The sequence below is a fragment of the Myotis nattereri genome (genome assembly GCF_964212035.1).
Source record: "Myotis nattereri genome assembly, chromosome: 17".
Classification (NCBI taxonomy): domain Eukaryota; kingdom Metazoa; phylum Chordata; class Mammalia; order Chiroptera; family Vespertilionidae; genus Myotis; species Myotis nattereri.
Genome location: NC_138092.1, coordinates 32,272,936 through 32,288,114, shown reverse-complemented (window position 1 = coordinate 32,288,114; position 15,179 = coordinate 32,272,936). Strand labels below are relative to the sequence as shown.

Here is a 15,179-nt window from a genome sequence, read left to right as displayed (position 1 = left end):
TAAAGAGACTTCACATCCACCAGAGTTACAAATGATGAAAGATTAATTTTGCCTAGAATTAGGCAAAATATAAAGCAACGTCTTACATACATGCCTTGTGCTTTTTTCTGGGGCCACTTCTCTACTACCCACATTTGTAATTTTTCCCCCTCTTCATGCTGTCATCAGTCCTGGGTCACCTCTGACCCTTCTCCACCAGTGGGCTTCGCGCCGTTGTTGGAAAAGAGCTGTTGTAGGTTTACCTGAGTTAACCTCTGTGAGGTGCTCTCTGCTGTGCCAGTTCTTCTCTTCAGTGGGTATTCAAACCTTCCGTGCTTGTCCATCTTCCATCCTCTGTGGAGGTGATTTTGCTTTCTGCTTTACCAAGGTAGTCAACCCTGGCTTGGGTTCCATTATCTTCCTTTCCTCACACTGTGTGGCATTTACTCGTATAATTGTTTGAATCAGTTTCCTCTCTCGTTGGTCATGTTTTCAGATGTGGCATCTTCTGGTTTCCGAAGTCAACCTTTTCTCATGTGTCCGCTCCATCTGTCCTCATCATTTCTCCCCTTCCCCACTGACTCAGTTTCCTTTTGCTATAGGTATGCTTTTGTTTCCTCTAGCCTTCAGTGCATAGGAACACAGATGAAATTCTTCAAAATCTTATTCCTTTTGTTCCCTGTCCGCCTCCCCTCCGCCCCGGAGAATCTTGGGAAAATACTTGTATGATCAGTTTTCTTCTAAGGCAGTGGTTCTCAACCTTCCTAATGCCACGACCCTTTAATACAGTTCCTCATGTTGTGGTGACCCCCGATTTCATTGTTACAAATTGAACATAATTAAAGCATAGTGATTAATCACAAAAACAATATGTAATTATATATGTGTTTTCCGATGGTCTTAGGCGACCCCTGTGAAAGGGTCGTTTGACCCCTAAAGGGGTCGCGACCCATAGGTTGAGAACCGCTGTTCTAAGGAGTTAAGAGTGGTCCTCATGAGAACTCTGGGTTTTGCTCACCTTTCCACCTATGGTTATTCATCACTGCAATGTGACCACCTCTGGAACTGCTTATAAAACTAATCTGGAGACCCTTATGGGACATTTAATAATTAACTTAATTTAGTAGTGTCCTCATTCTAAACCTTTGTTCATGCCTTCCTTCCCAAAACTGCTCCTTTAGTTTTTAGGGCATTGCGTTTTAATTGACTTTTCTCTCTATTCTTAATGCATAGGGGCTTCTCTGTTAATTTCCTCTTTTCCAAGTGCTGTGTTTTCTTTCATATCTATACTATTTCCTTCAGATACTGAATATGATAATTCTGGCTTAAATTATTAGTTCAATATTGTCATGTCAAAAGTATTGAAAAATTATTGGCTACATTCTTTAAGTTTAGAAAAGGTAGCTTAAATTGATGCTTTGGAATTTTACACAGTACATTGCACATTGTTAATTTGTACCATTATAAGGATTTATACCCAAACGGGAAAAGTTTTAAGTACTTATTAGTTTTCCTGTTTCATTAATCTGATAGCAATCTGGTATTTTAGTTTGTTACTAAAAACCTTTAGCTTTTTCACCAGTATCGTTCTTTTGACCAAAGTGGGGTTGGAGGGTGGGGAGCCTGATTTTCACCACTCTGTTTTGTAACAGAATCCAGGGCTGCATTTCAGAACCTGCGGAAGTCAGGAGGGGACATTGGCATCACTAAAAGTGCATTCAAGTGATTTGTGCTCATTTACTTTCCACCTGGGATAATGCCCACATATTTAGAAGTTGGCATTATAAGAATACACTTGATATTTTACTGTGAAATAAATTTTCATGTGGAGTGGTCCAGAAAAACATTTAGTATCTCAGGTAACATGCTGTTTTCAGTAGTGTTTAGGAAAGAATCAGGTTTTTCTGGGAAAATAATTGTCATCACACACTGACTATGGTTGTGTATGTATATCAGGTAATTGGACGGATATGGAAAGGATTTGTATCCAAACGGGAAAAGTTAATTCCCACATGGAACAGTTAATTCACTTTTTTTTTTTAAATGTAGGCAGTGGTAAGATAGAACTAATACATCTTTCCCCCGAGGGCGATGATGTGGATAGTTGAACCAAACTAAGTTACCGTTCTCACATGGACAACCTTGTTTTTTTTTTGTTTGTTTGTTTGTTTTTAAGTATTTTTATTGATTTCAGAGAGGAAGGGAGAGGGAGACAGAGACAGAAACATCAATGATGAGAGTCATTGATTGGCTGCCTCCTGCATGCCCCCTAGTGGAGAGCGAGCCCGCAACTTGGGCATGTGCCCTGACGGGGAATCAAACTGTGATTGCTTGGTTCATAGGTTGACTCAATCACTGAGCAACACTGGACAGGCTCTGGTGTAAGTTTTAAATAAAGTTTGAAACTATGAGGAAAAAAACAATGATTACTCAAATAGTAAAGAAAAAATTCTATTAAAATATACTATCCTTTTGGGGGGATGGCAGTGATGATTGGGTGGGGAAGTAAATTCCACAGGTCCTTTCACGCTTGGTGCTTGTAATTGATCGTCTGCGTCACTGAGCGGAGTCCACTGACTTCCATGCCCCACTGAGAAGGAAGCACCATTCCCTGTGGGAATTAGACATCTCCAAAGCCAACAGTTTTCCCACGTCTAAGGCAAGTTGTGATGTTGACTACATCATTGGCTGATTATAATGATTTTTTTCTCTTGTAAATAGTGAAAGTAAGGTTCCAAAATGACATACATGATAGATGTACATATGTTGAAGGAGTGTATTTTTTAAAATGGTGAATTTAACTTCTGTTTCACAGACACATGGATTTTAACTATTTTATAGATACTTAATTTTTACTTACCTTAATATTTTGTTTATAACCTATTTTCATCTTATAAATGTCAACAGAAGGACCCGGTGGGGTAGCCAAGAGAAAAACTAAGGCTAAAGGTATTTTCTGTTTTTGGAATTAGCCTTGAGTGAATCAAGTTTAATGCATGGCATTTCCTAAATATGTTATGTAAATGCAGCTACTAATGCTAAACATTATTGCTTCTTGGTTGTGGGTTCACCTTTGGTCATAAGTAGTTTTATCAAGACCTCATTAAAAATTTTTCTGCCTCAAGCCTATAATATTAAGTAATTTTCTTTCAATAGCATCAAACTTCGTAAGTCTTCAAATTAAGAACATATATAACACTATCATGATATTTGTTATACTGCGTATAAATTTATATATACAATTTCTACCCTCCATCCTAAAACCTTACTTAGTTTGAATTTTTAAATTACTATTGGGAAAAAAAAAAGATAAAATCAGTGATTGATTTCATTTCTCCAAAAGCTCTGATGAGTTTTCATAGGGCACAATAAAAGCTACTTCGAGCAAACTTGTAGTTTTCAGTAAAATGAACTTAAATGTATAATCTGGAGCACTGTATTATGTTGGTATAGGATTTACCACGCTTACTCTTTGAATTCTTTAGAAGTGATTGTACCTGTGAACCATTCTATGTAGGCTAACGGCTTATTATTACAGTTTATTTTATATCTCTCTGGTGTTTCTTGTTCACAGGCAAATATTTATGTCCTTCCCAGAGAGGGGCTTGGGGGCAGTGCATGTTTTTCTTTATAAATTGGTAATATTCTTTTGTGTCTAAGTGCTTGGCATATTTGTAGTGTGTTCATTTCTTGGGGGGAGGGGCAGTGAAACATGAACAGGTGAAACTTACACTGTGTGAGTTGCAGGCTTCTGTGATTTGTATTTTAATTTTAAGGTTAGGCTATTTTAACGTTTTAACTTTGTATCTCACTTGAATAGTTTCTGGGAAGAAAACAAAATTTTTCACCATTCCATTCTTACATAAATAATTACAAAATAAATGGCCAGAAAGGTGTAATTTTACTTCTTGCCCTGGAGAGGCCCGTTAAGCATTAAAGGTGTAATGCCTTGAAGGCCTGTGCAGAATAAGCCCTGACAGCATGGCTCTTGCAGTGCCATCACCTATGCTGCTCTGTGAGCAGCACTGAAGTAGGATGAGGACTTGGATGGCTGGTTCTCTGTGACTGCGATTTTGCATTTTTTACAAGATTTTCATCAGATGTTCAGGAAGAATTGAGTAACATTTTGTGCGGTGTGAGTTTTACATCGTTTTGGTGGGCAAAAACATCTTCCACATTTTGTTATATTAGAGGAATCTTTTATGTTCTTTGTTTCTGCTTAAATGCTACAATGTGCCGTAAACACCTGCTTCTCTTACGATTTCCTAATGAGAGAGCACGAGGTGAAATTCAAACCTTTGGCTAGTGGCACTATTCAACTTTCTATTAAAAAAATAGAAAGCAATGTCTCACACGAGATTTGGAATTTCCACTGAATTGCTCTCTTCCCTAAGAGCATGGACAACATATATATGCTGGCTTGAGTGATTCTACATAAACTAACAGGAAATATTTTAAAGGAATGCTGATTTCATAATATTGAATGTGAGTAGAAAAGAAATTCTAATTATCATTTTGATACAATAGATAATGACTTTTAAATTTTATACGCATGGATATTGTATTTTTCTTAGTTAAAAAGTTAAATCCAATTTAACGGTTTTCAAGGATTAATAGCACAAATATTTTAAGAACATAATTTTTTGTTAGAGCTAAAAATTTTTACATTATCTTTGTACAAATACAAGTTACAGAAAATTTGTTCTTATATTGTCAGTGTTCCTTTAATGATGTCGTTACAGTTGTGAGATGTGAGTTGTTAACGCTGCAAAGTGCTGCCTTTCTGGATACACTCATTTGAATAATATTGCATGTTAACCTTGTTTTAAGACACAGCATACCATATTTTAAGCTGGAAAATATGACAGCAAGTTTCTAGAATTTCTTTTATAGCCGATACTAAATAGATTTTGGCATCTGTTTTTAACCAGCTTAAACCTAGTGTATTAAAGTCATTTATGTGTGGGGGGAGATTTAAAGAAAGACAATACTTTTGCACTAAGCATCTGTTCTATGAATTAAGAGATTTAGTAAACATTTTCCCCTTTGATTGGATAACTTGACTGTGAAAGAACTCACTAAAGAAGAGTTCAAGAAGGAGAAAGAGAAGCCCGAGTCAAGGAAGGAGAGTAAGAATGAAGAGAGAAAAAGGGGGAAGAAGGAAAAAGAGGATGACCGGAAGGCTAAGAAAATCGCCGATTCCGATATATCCAGGAAAGAGTCTCCTAAGAGTAAAAAGGACAGAGAAAAGGAGAAAGTAGGACCAGATAAAGGTTCTAAAACCAAGGAAGATAAGAAAAAATCAACAAGTATAAAGGATGTTTCTAGTAAAACGACATCCAGAGACAAAGATGAAAAGAAGGAAGGAAGAAGTTCCAAACAGGCGCAGGTAGCGAAGGGAAATAACCAGAAAAGAAAGAACTAGAGCTCTGACATCATCGCCCAGGGCCGGGCGGTGGTCTTCACCGCCATTTGATTTGCTGCTCAGGGCGTAGTAAGTAAGTGAGGTATCGCTCTGGAGGGGAAGACGTGTGTGAGAGCCATTGGCTGGCTTTATTGGTGCTCAGCAAGTGAATCCTTCGAAATCTCAGTACCCTGTCGAATGCTTCTAAATATAAAAGATGAAGCTTTAAAAATATGTAATAAAAATGTGATGTAATAGCATTCTATTTTTATTAATTTATTGATCATGTATCCAGATAAATGTGTATTTATAATATGAATTATAATGAACTTATTAATATATTGAATACTTTCACTGGAGTTGAATAAGAATATTAAGGTTTTTTTTTTTAAATATATTTTATTGATTTTTTACAGAGAGGAAGGGAGAGAGATAGAGAGTTAGAAACATCGATGAGAGAGAAACATCGATCAGCTGCCTCCTGCACATCTCCCACTGGGGATATGCCCGCAACCCAGGTACATGCCCTTGACCAGAATCGAACCCGGGACCCTTCAGTCCGCAAGCCGACCCTCTATCCACTGAGCCAAACCGGTTCCAGCATATTAAGGTTTTAAATGGTGTTTATATACAGAGTGACGTAACTTTTTAGGGATGATACATAGTCAGGTAGGTAAGAAGTTACCATCTTTCTCTATTTGCCCTTGGTTTTCCTCCTCCTCCTCCTCCTCCTCCTCCTCCTCCTCCTCCTCCTCCTCCTCCTCCTCCTTCCTGCTTCCCTTTCACCCCCTACCCCCACCCCCATCCTTTCTCTTCCCAGGAACTTCCTCAAGCTCAGGTGACATCCCTGCATTCCTCCCTCCATAGACTCTGGCCCCCCACCTCCTTGTCTCATCAGGGGCTACCCTTTCCTCAGGCTCTTCCCAGATTAATTCAGCCTTCCCTTCTCCTCCCATCTCTCTCCTATTAAATCTATCTCCTTCACCCCTTTCTTCATTTCTCCAAGCCTCCTCACTCCTTAGCCCTCCTCCGCCTCTTCTCTCTTTTCCACTAGTCCTGCCCCATCTCCTGTCACCCAATAAGTACTGTGCCAGACACACTGTCCCGGAATCTCCATACAGTCATGAAGAAAGAGAATTTTATTTAGAAGAAACATTTTAGAACACTTTTATTTATATCTTTAGAGACTCAGAATAGTCTTAGAAAGGCTTTAATTATTCAAATTAGGATAGCCTTTCATTTTATATCAGTTTTTTTAGTTATTTTGGTGGACTACTATATATTTTTTCATATTTGATTGTGTCATAATTGTTTACCATTTCTAAGGGGTTATAAATTTGAGATCTAACTAAAGGTCAGAATTCAGTTAAGAAAGCATTTAATAAAATGAAATTTCACTTTGAATGCAGTTTTACAAATGGTTTGTCCTATTCTGTGCATGAATTCTTAAATCTCTAATTGTGACTACTGTAAAATGTAGTTACTGAATTAAGAGCACCCTGGTTTGTTGTAACAATTAAAACTGCTGCCACAAAGATTTTTACTTAAAAAATAATTATTCATCTTTTCTTATGAAGAGCTTAAAAACAGGTATTTTGATCTAATTAAAGATACTTCAATGTTGGAAATGAGTGAACAGATGTTTCTAAAAGTATTGTGTGCCTTTTTAAAAAATGTTTTTATTGATTTTAGAGAGAGAGGAAGAGAGAGGGCGAAACATCATGAGGAGAGAATTATTGATCAGCTGCCTCCTGCACGCACCCTACTGGGGATTGAGCCCACAACCCAGACAGTGAACCATGGCCTCCTGGTTCATAGGTCTATGCTCAACCACTGAGCCACACAGGAGTTTCAGTCTTACTTTATAGGTGATTTGCATTATGTAGAGAGAGGGCTCCACATTTCACAATGACAGAGAGACTAGTAAAGGATTGACATAAGTCAGTCCACATGAATGCTTGGGTTAATCCAGGGGACTAACTCTGTGATTAATTCATAGAGAATATTTTATAGTATTATGATCACTTCGTAATTTTAGAGGCACCCGTGATTACTTGGATAATAAAGACTCTTTAAACTTCCATTACAAAAGAACGGTAGTAAACAAGAATGATTTTTAATGTTAAATGTCTTACGCTAACTGTAACGTCGTAGTCCACGAAATGGGTCTGGTGAATTAAACTACATGCCTACTGACTTTGGTTCCTTTCTCCCGTGTCCTCCACCATCCCTTTTTCTCTTAATGCCCATTGGTAACAATTCTCCAAATTAATTACCAGGATAATTTCACTATAAATTGCATCTTGGTGATGCTGGTTTTCCTCATTTGTAAATTTAAGATAACACCTTCCCCTCAGGGAGGCTGTGAGAACTAGGTAGTGTTACATGGGACCTGATTTATTCTACTGAGAGGACTGAGAGGGCAGATGACAGTAATGATAAACGTTACGTATGGGTAAAGCCGTCAGAATGCTTTGTGATTTAAAGGGTGCTGCTACAGCATGAAAATACAAGATATGCAATGTAAAGCTAGACAAAAGTTGTGAAATAATGAACTGTACTCTGAAGTATATGTTATCATCCAGAAATTTTATAACCAGACTCGTGATGAAAAATTCATTTACAAATTTGCTTTTTTACTTGGAACATGGTATTCTAGAAGCAGTTTTATGGTCTTTAGGGTTTTTCTACTTCAATCCACAAAAACTATAAATTTCTAATAATTCAGTTCTGCAAGTCTCAGTGTTTCTGTAGGAAAAGGCATTCATCATTCTTCCTCAAGGTATTAGGAGCAAACCTAGTTTTACTTGTAAGTTTATTTATTATTCATATTTCTTTTCATTATATGTGTGAATCCATTCACATCAGGTCATGTGGGCAAAAAACAAACCTTGACTGGATCACATAATTGCGAAGCCCAGAATCACCGTGGGTTATGCTGCTGGATGTAGGTTCTCCAACATCCCTGGCCCCTCCGAGTGTTGGCTTCCTTCTCAAGCAGCCTGCCCCAGAATGAGTCACGTGGGTTCACGGTCAACTCACAGCCTGTAGATTGGGGGTGGGGGGTGGGATGGGGTTACAAAGCTGTGCTTGGCAAGACCAGGGCCATGTGAGTTCCCTCCCTTAAAACTGTGGGGTGAAGGAAAACCAGCTTCCTAGCAGAAAATTAGGGGTCCTATACCTGAAGAAGGGGAACAGGTGCAGGTCAGGTTGAGCAGTGACTCCTTATAACCTATACTTCACCTGCACTAAATGCAGGTGGTTTATGGAGTTTGTTTTCTCCTCCTCTTCTCACCTCAAGTCTATTTTGCTACTGGGCAAATCCAATGAGTTGAGTGGGATGGGTTTAAACGGGTATTTCAGAGTCAGAGCCATCCCAACCCTTGGTTAGGAATAATCTTAGACAATTGGAGGAATATAAGAGAATATTGTCATATGGTAAATGCTACCATGTAATTATCAGGTAATTGAGGTTTATTGTGTTGTTACGCTCTTTCCACTTTCCCCTGGTTTTATTTAAAGAGAAAATTTTGTTTTTAGGAAACTAAAGGGTGACCCACCTTGTTTGGGGTGGTCTGAAAAACCCTCAGTAGCACTCTTCAGCCTCACGCCCCCACCTCCTCCACTTGGTAAACCACATGCACTAGATGTTTATTGCCAGTTTGCACACCATTTTCACATAGAAATCAATTTCTGCAGAAGCTTCAGTTTTGTAGGCCCTGCAGAGCAGAAAGGCCCGTTTTCCTTTTCTTTGTTCTCATTTTAGAACCTCATTTGATTTCACTGTATGTATGTATTTATCACTCTTTATTATCTATACATTATAGAGGTCTGTCTGTCAGCTATTCCTTCCTTGCCTCAAACATTACTTGGCTTGTGTTCTAAAAGATTAGAGGAAGTCATGCACTTAAAGTGTCTGTGTGATTTTTGATAATTATATAAAACAACCCACTTTCCGTGTATTGATTCATTCAACAGATTTATTCCACAAATATTCTGACTATCTGCAGCTGACCAGGGGCTGTGCCTGGCACTGGGGATACAAATGGTCATGGTGGCTGCAGTCCCTGCAGTGCAATGCTGTGAAATAAGCTACTGCCAGTTCTGCCCGCTCTTCCCCTCTGCCAAGAAGGTACGCCTACCCTGTGTGGTGGGCCACCTTCTCCCTGCCTTCCAGGATCCAGCCGTGTCGTCGCATCTGCACTTGCCCTTTCTCTGACCCTCTCCTAGGTGGTTGGACTGTGTGCCCACCACTGTGCTTCATTCCTGGCCTTTGCTTTGCTACTAGACTGTGATTTGTGTTTAGTCTCTATCATAGTAGCTGATAATAATAGGCATTCACTGTATGTTTGTTGAATGGTGAACATATAAAATTATATTAAAAAGATGAAGTATATCTTGTTTTAAAAAAAGAACAACAACCCAGAAGTTTCTTCAGTAATGTTTTAACCACCTTGGAAGTTGCCTATAGCTATGTTCATGCTGCTTGTGTGTATGTGCCCAGGGAGGGCGGTACATTTGTTTCTTTAGAAGAAATAAAGAAAAACATAAATTAGTGGGGGGGAAATGATATGTTTGCTGGGTTTAAATTCTTAAAGCCCTTGTAGGAATGTACTATGTGGAAACGAAAGCTGTGGCACTGGTTATGTGCTCAGGATGGGGTTCCAGTGGCTTTTAAAGGCAGCCCTCTTGGTTCATGGGCCAGAGCGTCTACACTCCATCTTGTGTTATAAGATGTTAAGCGGAATCCACTCCATTCCAATCTTCGTGGAGTCCTTTCCTTGGTTTTGAAACCAGGCTCTTGGAGGCTTTTTGGAACATTTCATTTTTTTGAGGTTTACATCATCCTCTTTCTGAAATCTATCCATCTTGCGTTGCATGAAGATGCTTTGAATCTGGGAATCTCGCTGTGCATCATGGGGCAGCTCTTAGTTCCTGGCAGTCTCAGATTTTGGTAAGTTAGAGGACGGCTGTTGGATACCTACTAACATCTGTCTTTGCTGATTATAAAATCAGAAACAACAACGCAGATGCCCATGGTCCCATTAGTATGCATGCCTTTCTGGTTTATTGATTTCCCGGAATATTTATCAAGTTTCATGTCCGTATGAGGGTTGTTCTTGGGATGTATTGATTTAAACTACTTGCATTTGAAGCAGTCACGGTCCTGAGCCTTTCCCCTTCACAAATAATAGCAGCTGGAGTAACCTCGATGGGTAGCATCAAAATCTCCACCGATGCGTACACCACTGCTGAGTGAACCAAGGATTGATAAACTGAAGTTTTAAAATGTCTTAGCTGTTATGGGAAAGTATATGAAATCCTGTAAAGCATAAGACTATTTCTAATTCCCAGAGTTTGTTGAGGAAGTGTTTTGTATATGATTCTTATGAAAAGCAAATCTTTCTTTTTCACTCAGAGTAAGGGCCTCCCTGGTCCCTTGTCCAGGACCTATCTGACTCTCACACCTCCCCCCACCCTTGCTCACTCCAGCTGCAGAAGCCCCCTGGGTCTGCTGGCTCCCAGGATCCTACCTGCTGAGGAATTTTGAACTTGTTGTGCCAAAACCTTACCTGGAGCACTTTTCCCCACGGGTAACTCCAGCAGTGAGGTACCTGCCCACCTCTTATCAGTGCGCCCCTTCCTCATCACCTTAGTGCAGATAGCCCCGCCCCCTCTCCCTCAGGGCGGGGCACCCCCTGTCTCACTCTTCCCGTCCCATCTTCCCATCCCATGTACTCTCAATAGTTTGTGTTTCTTATTTTTATAATTGTTCCCTCTCTGGGGGAGCTAGGGTTTTGTGGGCTTGTTTTCTGTATGTTCATTGGTGAGCAGTACCTTGCATTGGCAGGTGCTAAATATTTGTTGAGTGAATAAATGCAATATGCAAAATTTAGTAAGTTTTAACCTTCCTTACATATGGGGCGGGGGGAAGTACATTTATCCTTTCTCATGTGGTCAGATGGAGTTTCGGATAACTTCTTCCGTTTTTAAATAAAACCGGAGGAAAAATGATGAATTTCTTAAATACAAACATGATTTTAAAATGTTTCTTAATTTATCAGAGGTACCCAAAGAGCTAAAAATAAGGTATGTTGTAAGGGAATTCGTTTACTTTCTAAATCACACAGGCTGTGTGGTTGACTCACAGCCTGCATTCAGCTCTGGGTAATCCAGCTGTTGGTAGCTGTGGTCAGCCTGTTCCTCTTACTGGTGTAGGAATGGGAGGGGGTTCTGGTTTTGAAACTGAAAGGGGAGACTGCAAAGGAGCCAGGAGAGCAGGGGGTGTCCTCTGCTTCTGGACACGTCGTGTCTGAAAGAGGAGCGTGCAGCTGGGAGCCCGGATTGCAGCCTGAGGACGAAGCCAGTGCTGAGTGAGCAGCCTGCCAGGCACTTCTTAACTGGATAATAAAGTCCCTTCTTGCTCAAGCCTGTGTGAGTTCGTGTTTTGATATATGGAGCCCCAGGAACATCCGAACTGATACATTCATTTCATAATATAATGTTGACTATTTCACTGCTCCGCCCTTACCTTGTGTCCCTCATAATAAATCCAATTGGAAAACCTCTCCTTTGATTGTGCCTTGACCTTATGTGCATTTCCTTCTTCTTGTTTACTTTTGGCCTAAGATCGTATATGACACGTGGATTTACTAAATCCCTGTTCTCTGAAGAACACTGACTCATGGGCCAAAGTGGATTTGGGCGGCAAGAAAAATATTCGGAAATGGGCAGGGCTAATTCTTCCACGTGGGTTGTCAAAGCAAGAATTAGTCTGGAATGTGTTTCTGTTAAATTTCAGGAACTGTACAGGTTTAGGGAAGATGTGTTATATGATCCTCAGCTTCTTTGGGCTACAATATTGTTTATTTTGGTGCTGATTTCACTTCTGCCAAATAGCCGTGGCCAGGTAGCAATAAATTTACAACGTACCTGCCACTTTGGACAGAAAACAAAACTGCTAAATGTTTGCTCTTGTTATATGCTTTTGCTTTCTTCTGTCATTTTCCTTCACCTTTTACAATTTCAATTTTAGAGACAAATAACTACCACGTGGATTTAGAGGAAGCCGACTGGAGGGGCATTTTATGTCTGAATATTGGGGTGCTAGTAGTTTCCAAACACGTTCAGCAAAGAAATTGTTTTTTTCAAATGAAGCTCTTCTCTAAACCCAATCGGGGGGATTTTAAGGCAGTTCAAGTCTTTGTTGTTTGGTGGGAAAACTTTATTGCGTATCGAAACCTATGGAGTACAGGTTGAAAACTCACTACCTATGGGATTAGTGAAAAATCACCTGTAATTTTTCATTCAAACTGAGATACTTTTTTTAAAAATATATTTTATTGATTTTTTTTACAGAGAGGAAGGGAGAGAGAGAGAGAGTTAGAAACATTGATGAGAGAGAAACATTGATCAGCTGCCTCCTGCACATCTCCTACTGGGGATGTGCCCGCAACCAAGGTACATGCCCCCCGACCGGAATCAAACCCGGGACCTTGCAGTCCGCAGGCCGACCCTCTATCCACTGAACCAAACCGGTTTCGGCAAACTGAGATACTTTTGAGAGTGAAATAATTACACCAGGACAGCAGATAGCAATCAGCTGGGCCTGGCCCAGGCAAGCTAGGGTTGTGCTGCTGTACTAGTGGGTGCCGAGCACAGGTATGAATCTGGGAAACAGTATTGAGGAAATCTGTATGAGCCCCTGTTCCCACCTTTGCAGCCCTAAACCACCGTAGTGCAGCGAAGGAGCCTGGCTCCACAGCCGGGGGAGTCACAACCATTGGGTGTGCTCAGCCCTTCAGCAAGTGTGCATTGAGCACCTGCGATGTGCCGGGTGTTTTCTGCTGTTCTGAGAGCGGCAATACATGATTTTGAAGATCCCGAAGGTTTATCTTCATTCAGCAGACCTTGGCAATGAATAGTTCCATACTTGTACCGTTAACATTTGAGAGCTGTAAGGAGGGATGATTTAAGTGGAAAATGGCACGGGAGCTTTCAGCCCTGAATTTGGCATTTAAACTGTGATGTATTTTAATAGACCTTCATCTTTAACACCCCCCACCCTATCCCCCACCCTGTGAAATTGGACTAAATTTAGTACCGGTGGATATCTGTGTATATAAAATAGCTGTAAGTCACTTTATGGTCAGGGATAGAGCACAGCGGTATGTGCTGATGTTTATTTTACTAGTGGATGGTTTCTGTGTAAGCGGTGTTGAAAATAACTACGGGGAATAAAATGAGGTGTGATTCTGTGTATCTCTCAGCATCTTTAGGATTTGGGAGAGGACGGTGGGAGTATGTTTTGCGAATAAGAGAAAAGTGAAGAGAGAAAAGGGAATGATTAGGAAAAATAGAAAAAAAATCAAAGAAGAGTAAAAGACATTTAAATGAGCATTTTCTGGATTACAATAGAATATGTACTTGAAGAATTTATAAAGGTGCTTAAGGGTAGAAAAATGCCTCTCAGTTGACCTGTTCACTTTAGGCTCTTGACAGACACAGCACGCCCCCCGCCAGCCTCCCCCCCCCCCCCCCTTCAGTAGCCACTGTTGATACATGGTTCCCAGTCAGGTAGTGAGGAGCCCAGGGTTTGGTATGCGGCATCCACACACTCTTGAACCTAGCTAGTTCAGCTTTCTAAATAGTTGCATTTAATGGAGGGTCTATTTTAATGTTCTACCTATAGCACATCCAAGGACTAATTCAGTATAACATATTTTAGACTCGTATTGACTTCAAAACCATCCTTCATGCTGATTTACTGTTTTATTTTTCTTAAGACATAAAAAAGAACTTTTTAATCTGTATCTTTTAGCTCTTGTGGAATAATGTGATTGATTTTGTTACCTTTAGAAGATTGTTAAGTAGTCATGTATGATTTCTTCTCACTTTTAACTACAGTGTTCATGAAGAATAAACACTTATATGTAAATCAAAATTAGTGTGCTCACAAATGACAATAGGAAGCTCAAGTATATCTTAATTATCTTTTTACTGAATTCAGAGTTCAGGATTTAGAAATTCATTAGTCACTTATAGACACGAGCTTGAACTCCTACTGAACCGCGTTTGGCAAGTTCAGACGTGACTTTACATTTTAAAAATTCGTGAACACTTAAACAGTTATTATTATTTTTTTTTAGTGAAAGGTCAACTTTGGTAGAGATGGGAAAGGCTCATGTGACATTAAAGAGCAAACTGCTTTCCCACTTCTGTTGTTTAACCTATCCATGTTTTCGTGTAGAATAAAGCCTTGTAACCTTTGAATGACTTGCACTATTGATGAAGTGGTTGAACATATTTGTCCTGGTTTGACATGTCAAAAAAGAGAAAACAAAAGCAAACAAGTTAACTTTGTGAATAAAAACGCAGGCCTTAAAGAAAGATCTGCCTTCAAGCCTACAGCGCCACCAGAAGAGGCTGAGATGCACGCTCGGCCGGAGGAGCAGGGGCCCGGGCGGACAGGTAAGCTTTGCTGTGTTCTGACCTCATGCACCTCCGCCTGCCAGGTGTCCCAGGGTGCAGTGTCCAGAATCATGTTTTACCCATAATTTGTTTCACAGTGTTTGCACATTGTGAAATATCCTTTCCCTGAAATTTTATAGTAAAGTTACTTTTCTTCTAATAAAAACTTACGAAGGGTGATTTTAATTTCTGAGATCAAGAGTCGAAGGCACAGAGAGATGGTTGCTCACTGCCTAAGGTCATGAACATCAGGAACAAAATGCCGTGTTTCTCCATTCAAATTCCAGGACTGCTGGACCTTATCCCCTTGAAAGGAAAGTTAGAC

At 39.9% G+C, this 15,179-nt stretch overlaps 1 protein-coding gene across 2 annotated transcripts in view; it reads left to right on the top strand.

The window, feature by feature from the left end:
• ASPH (aspartate beta-hydroxylase) overlaps positions 1-15,179 on the top strand; it is a 166,337-nt gene that overhangs the window by 46,612 nt on the left and 104,546 nt on the right. For both annotated transcript variants that reach the window (XM_081111506.1, XM_081111505.1), the window contains one exon: positions 14,762-14,854. In XM_081111506.1, coding sequence (XP_080967632.1) covers positions 14,762-14,854 — 93 coding nt within the window. The remainder of the gene's footprint in view (positions 1-14,761; positions 14,855-15,179) is intronic.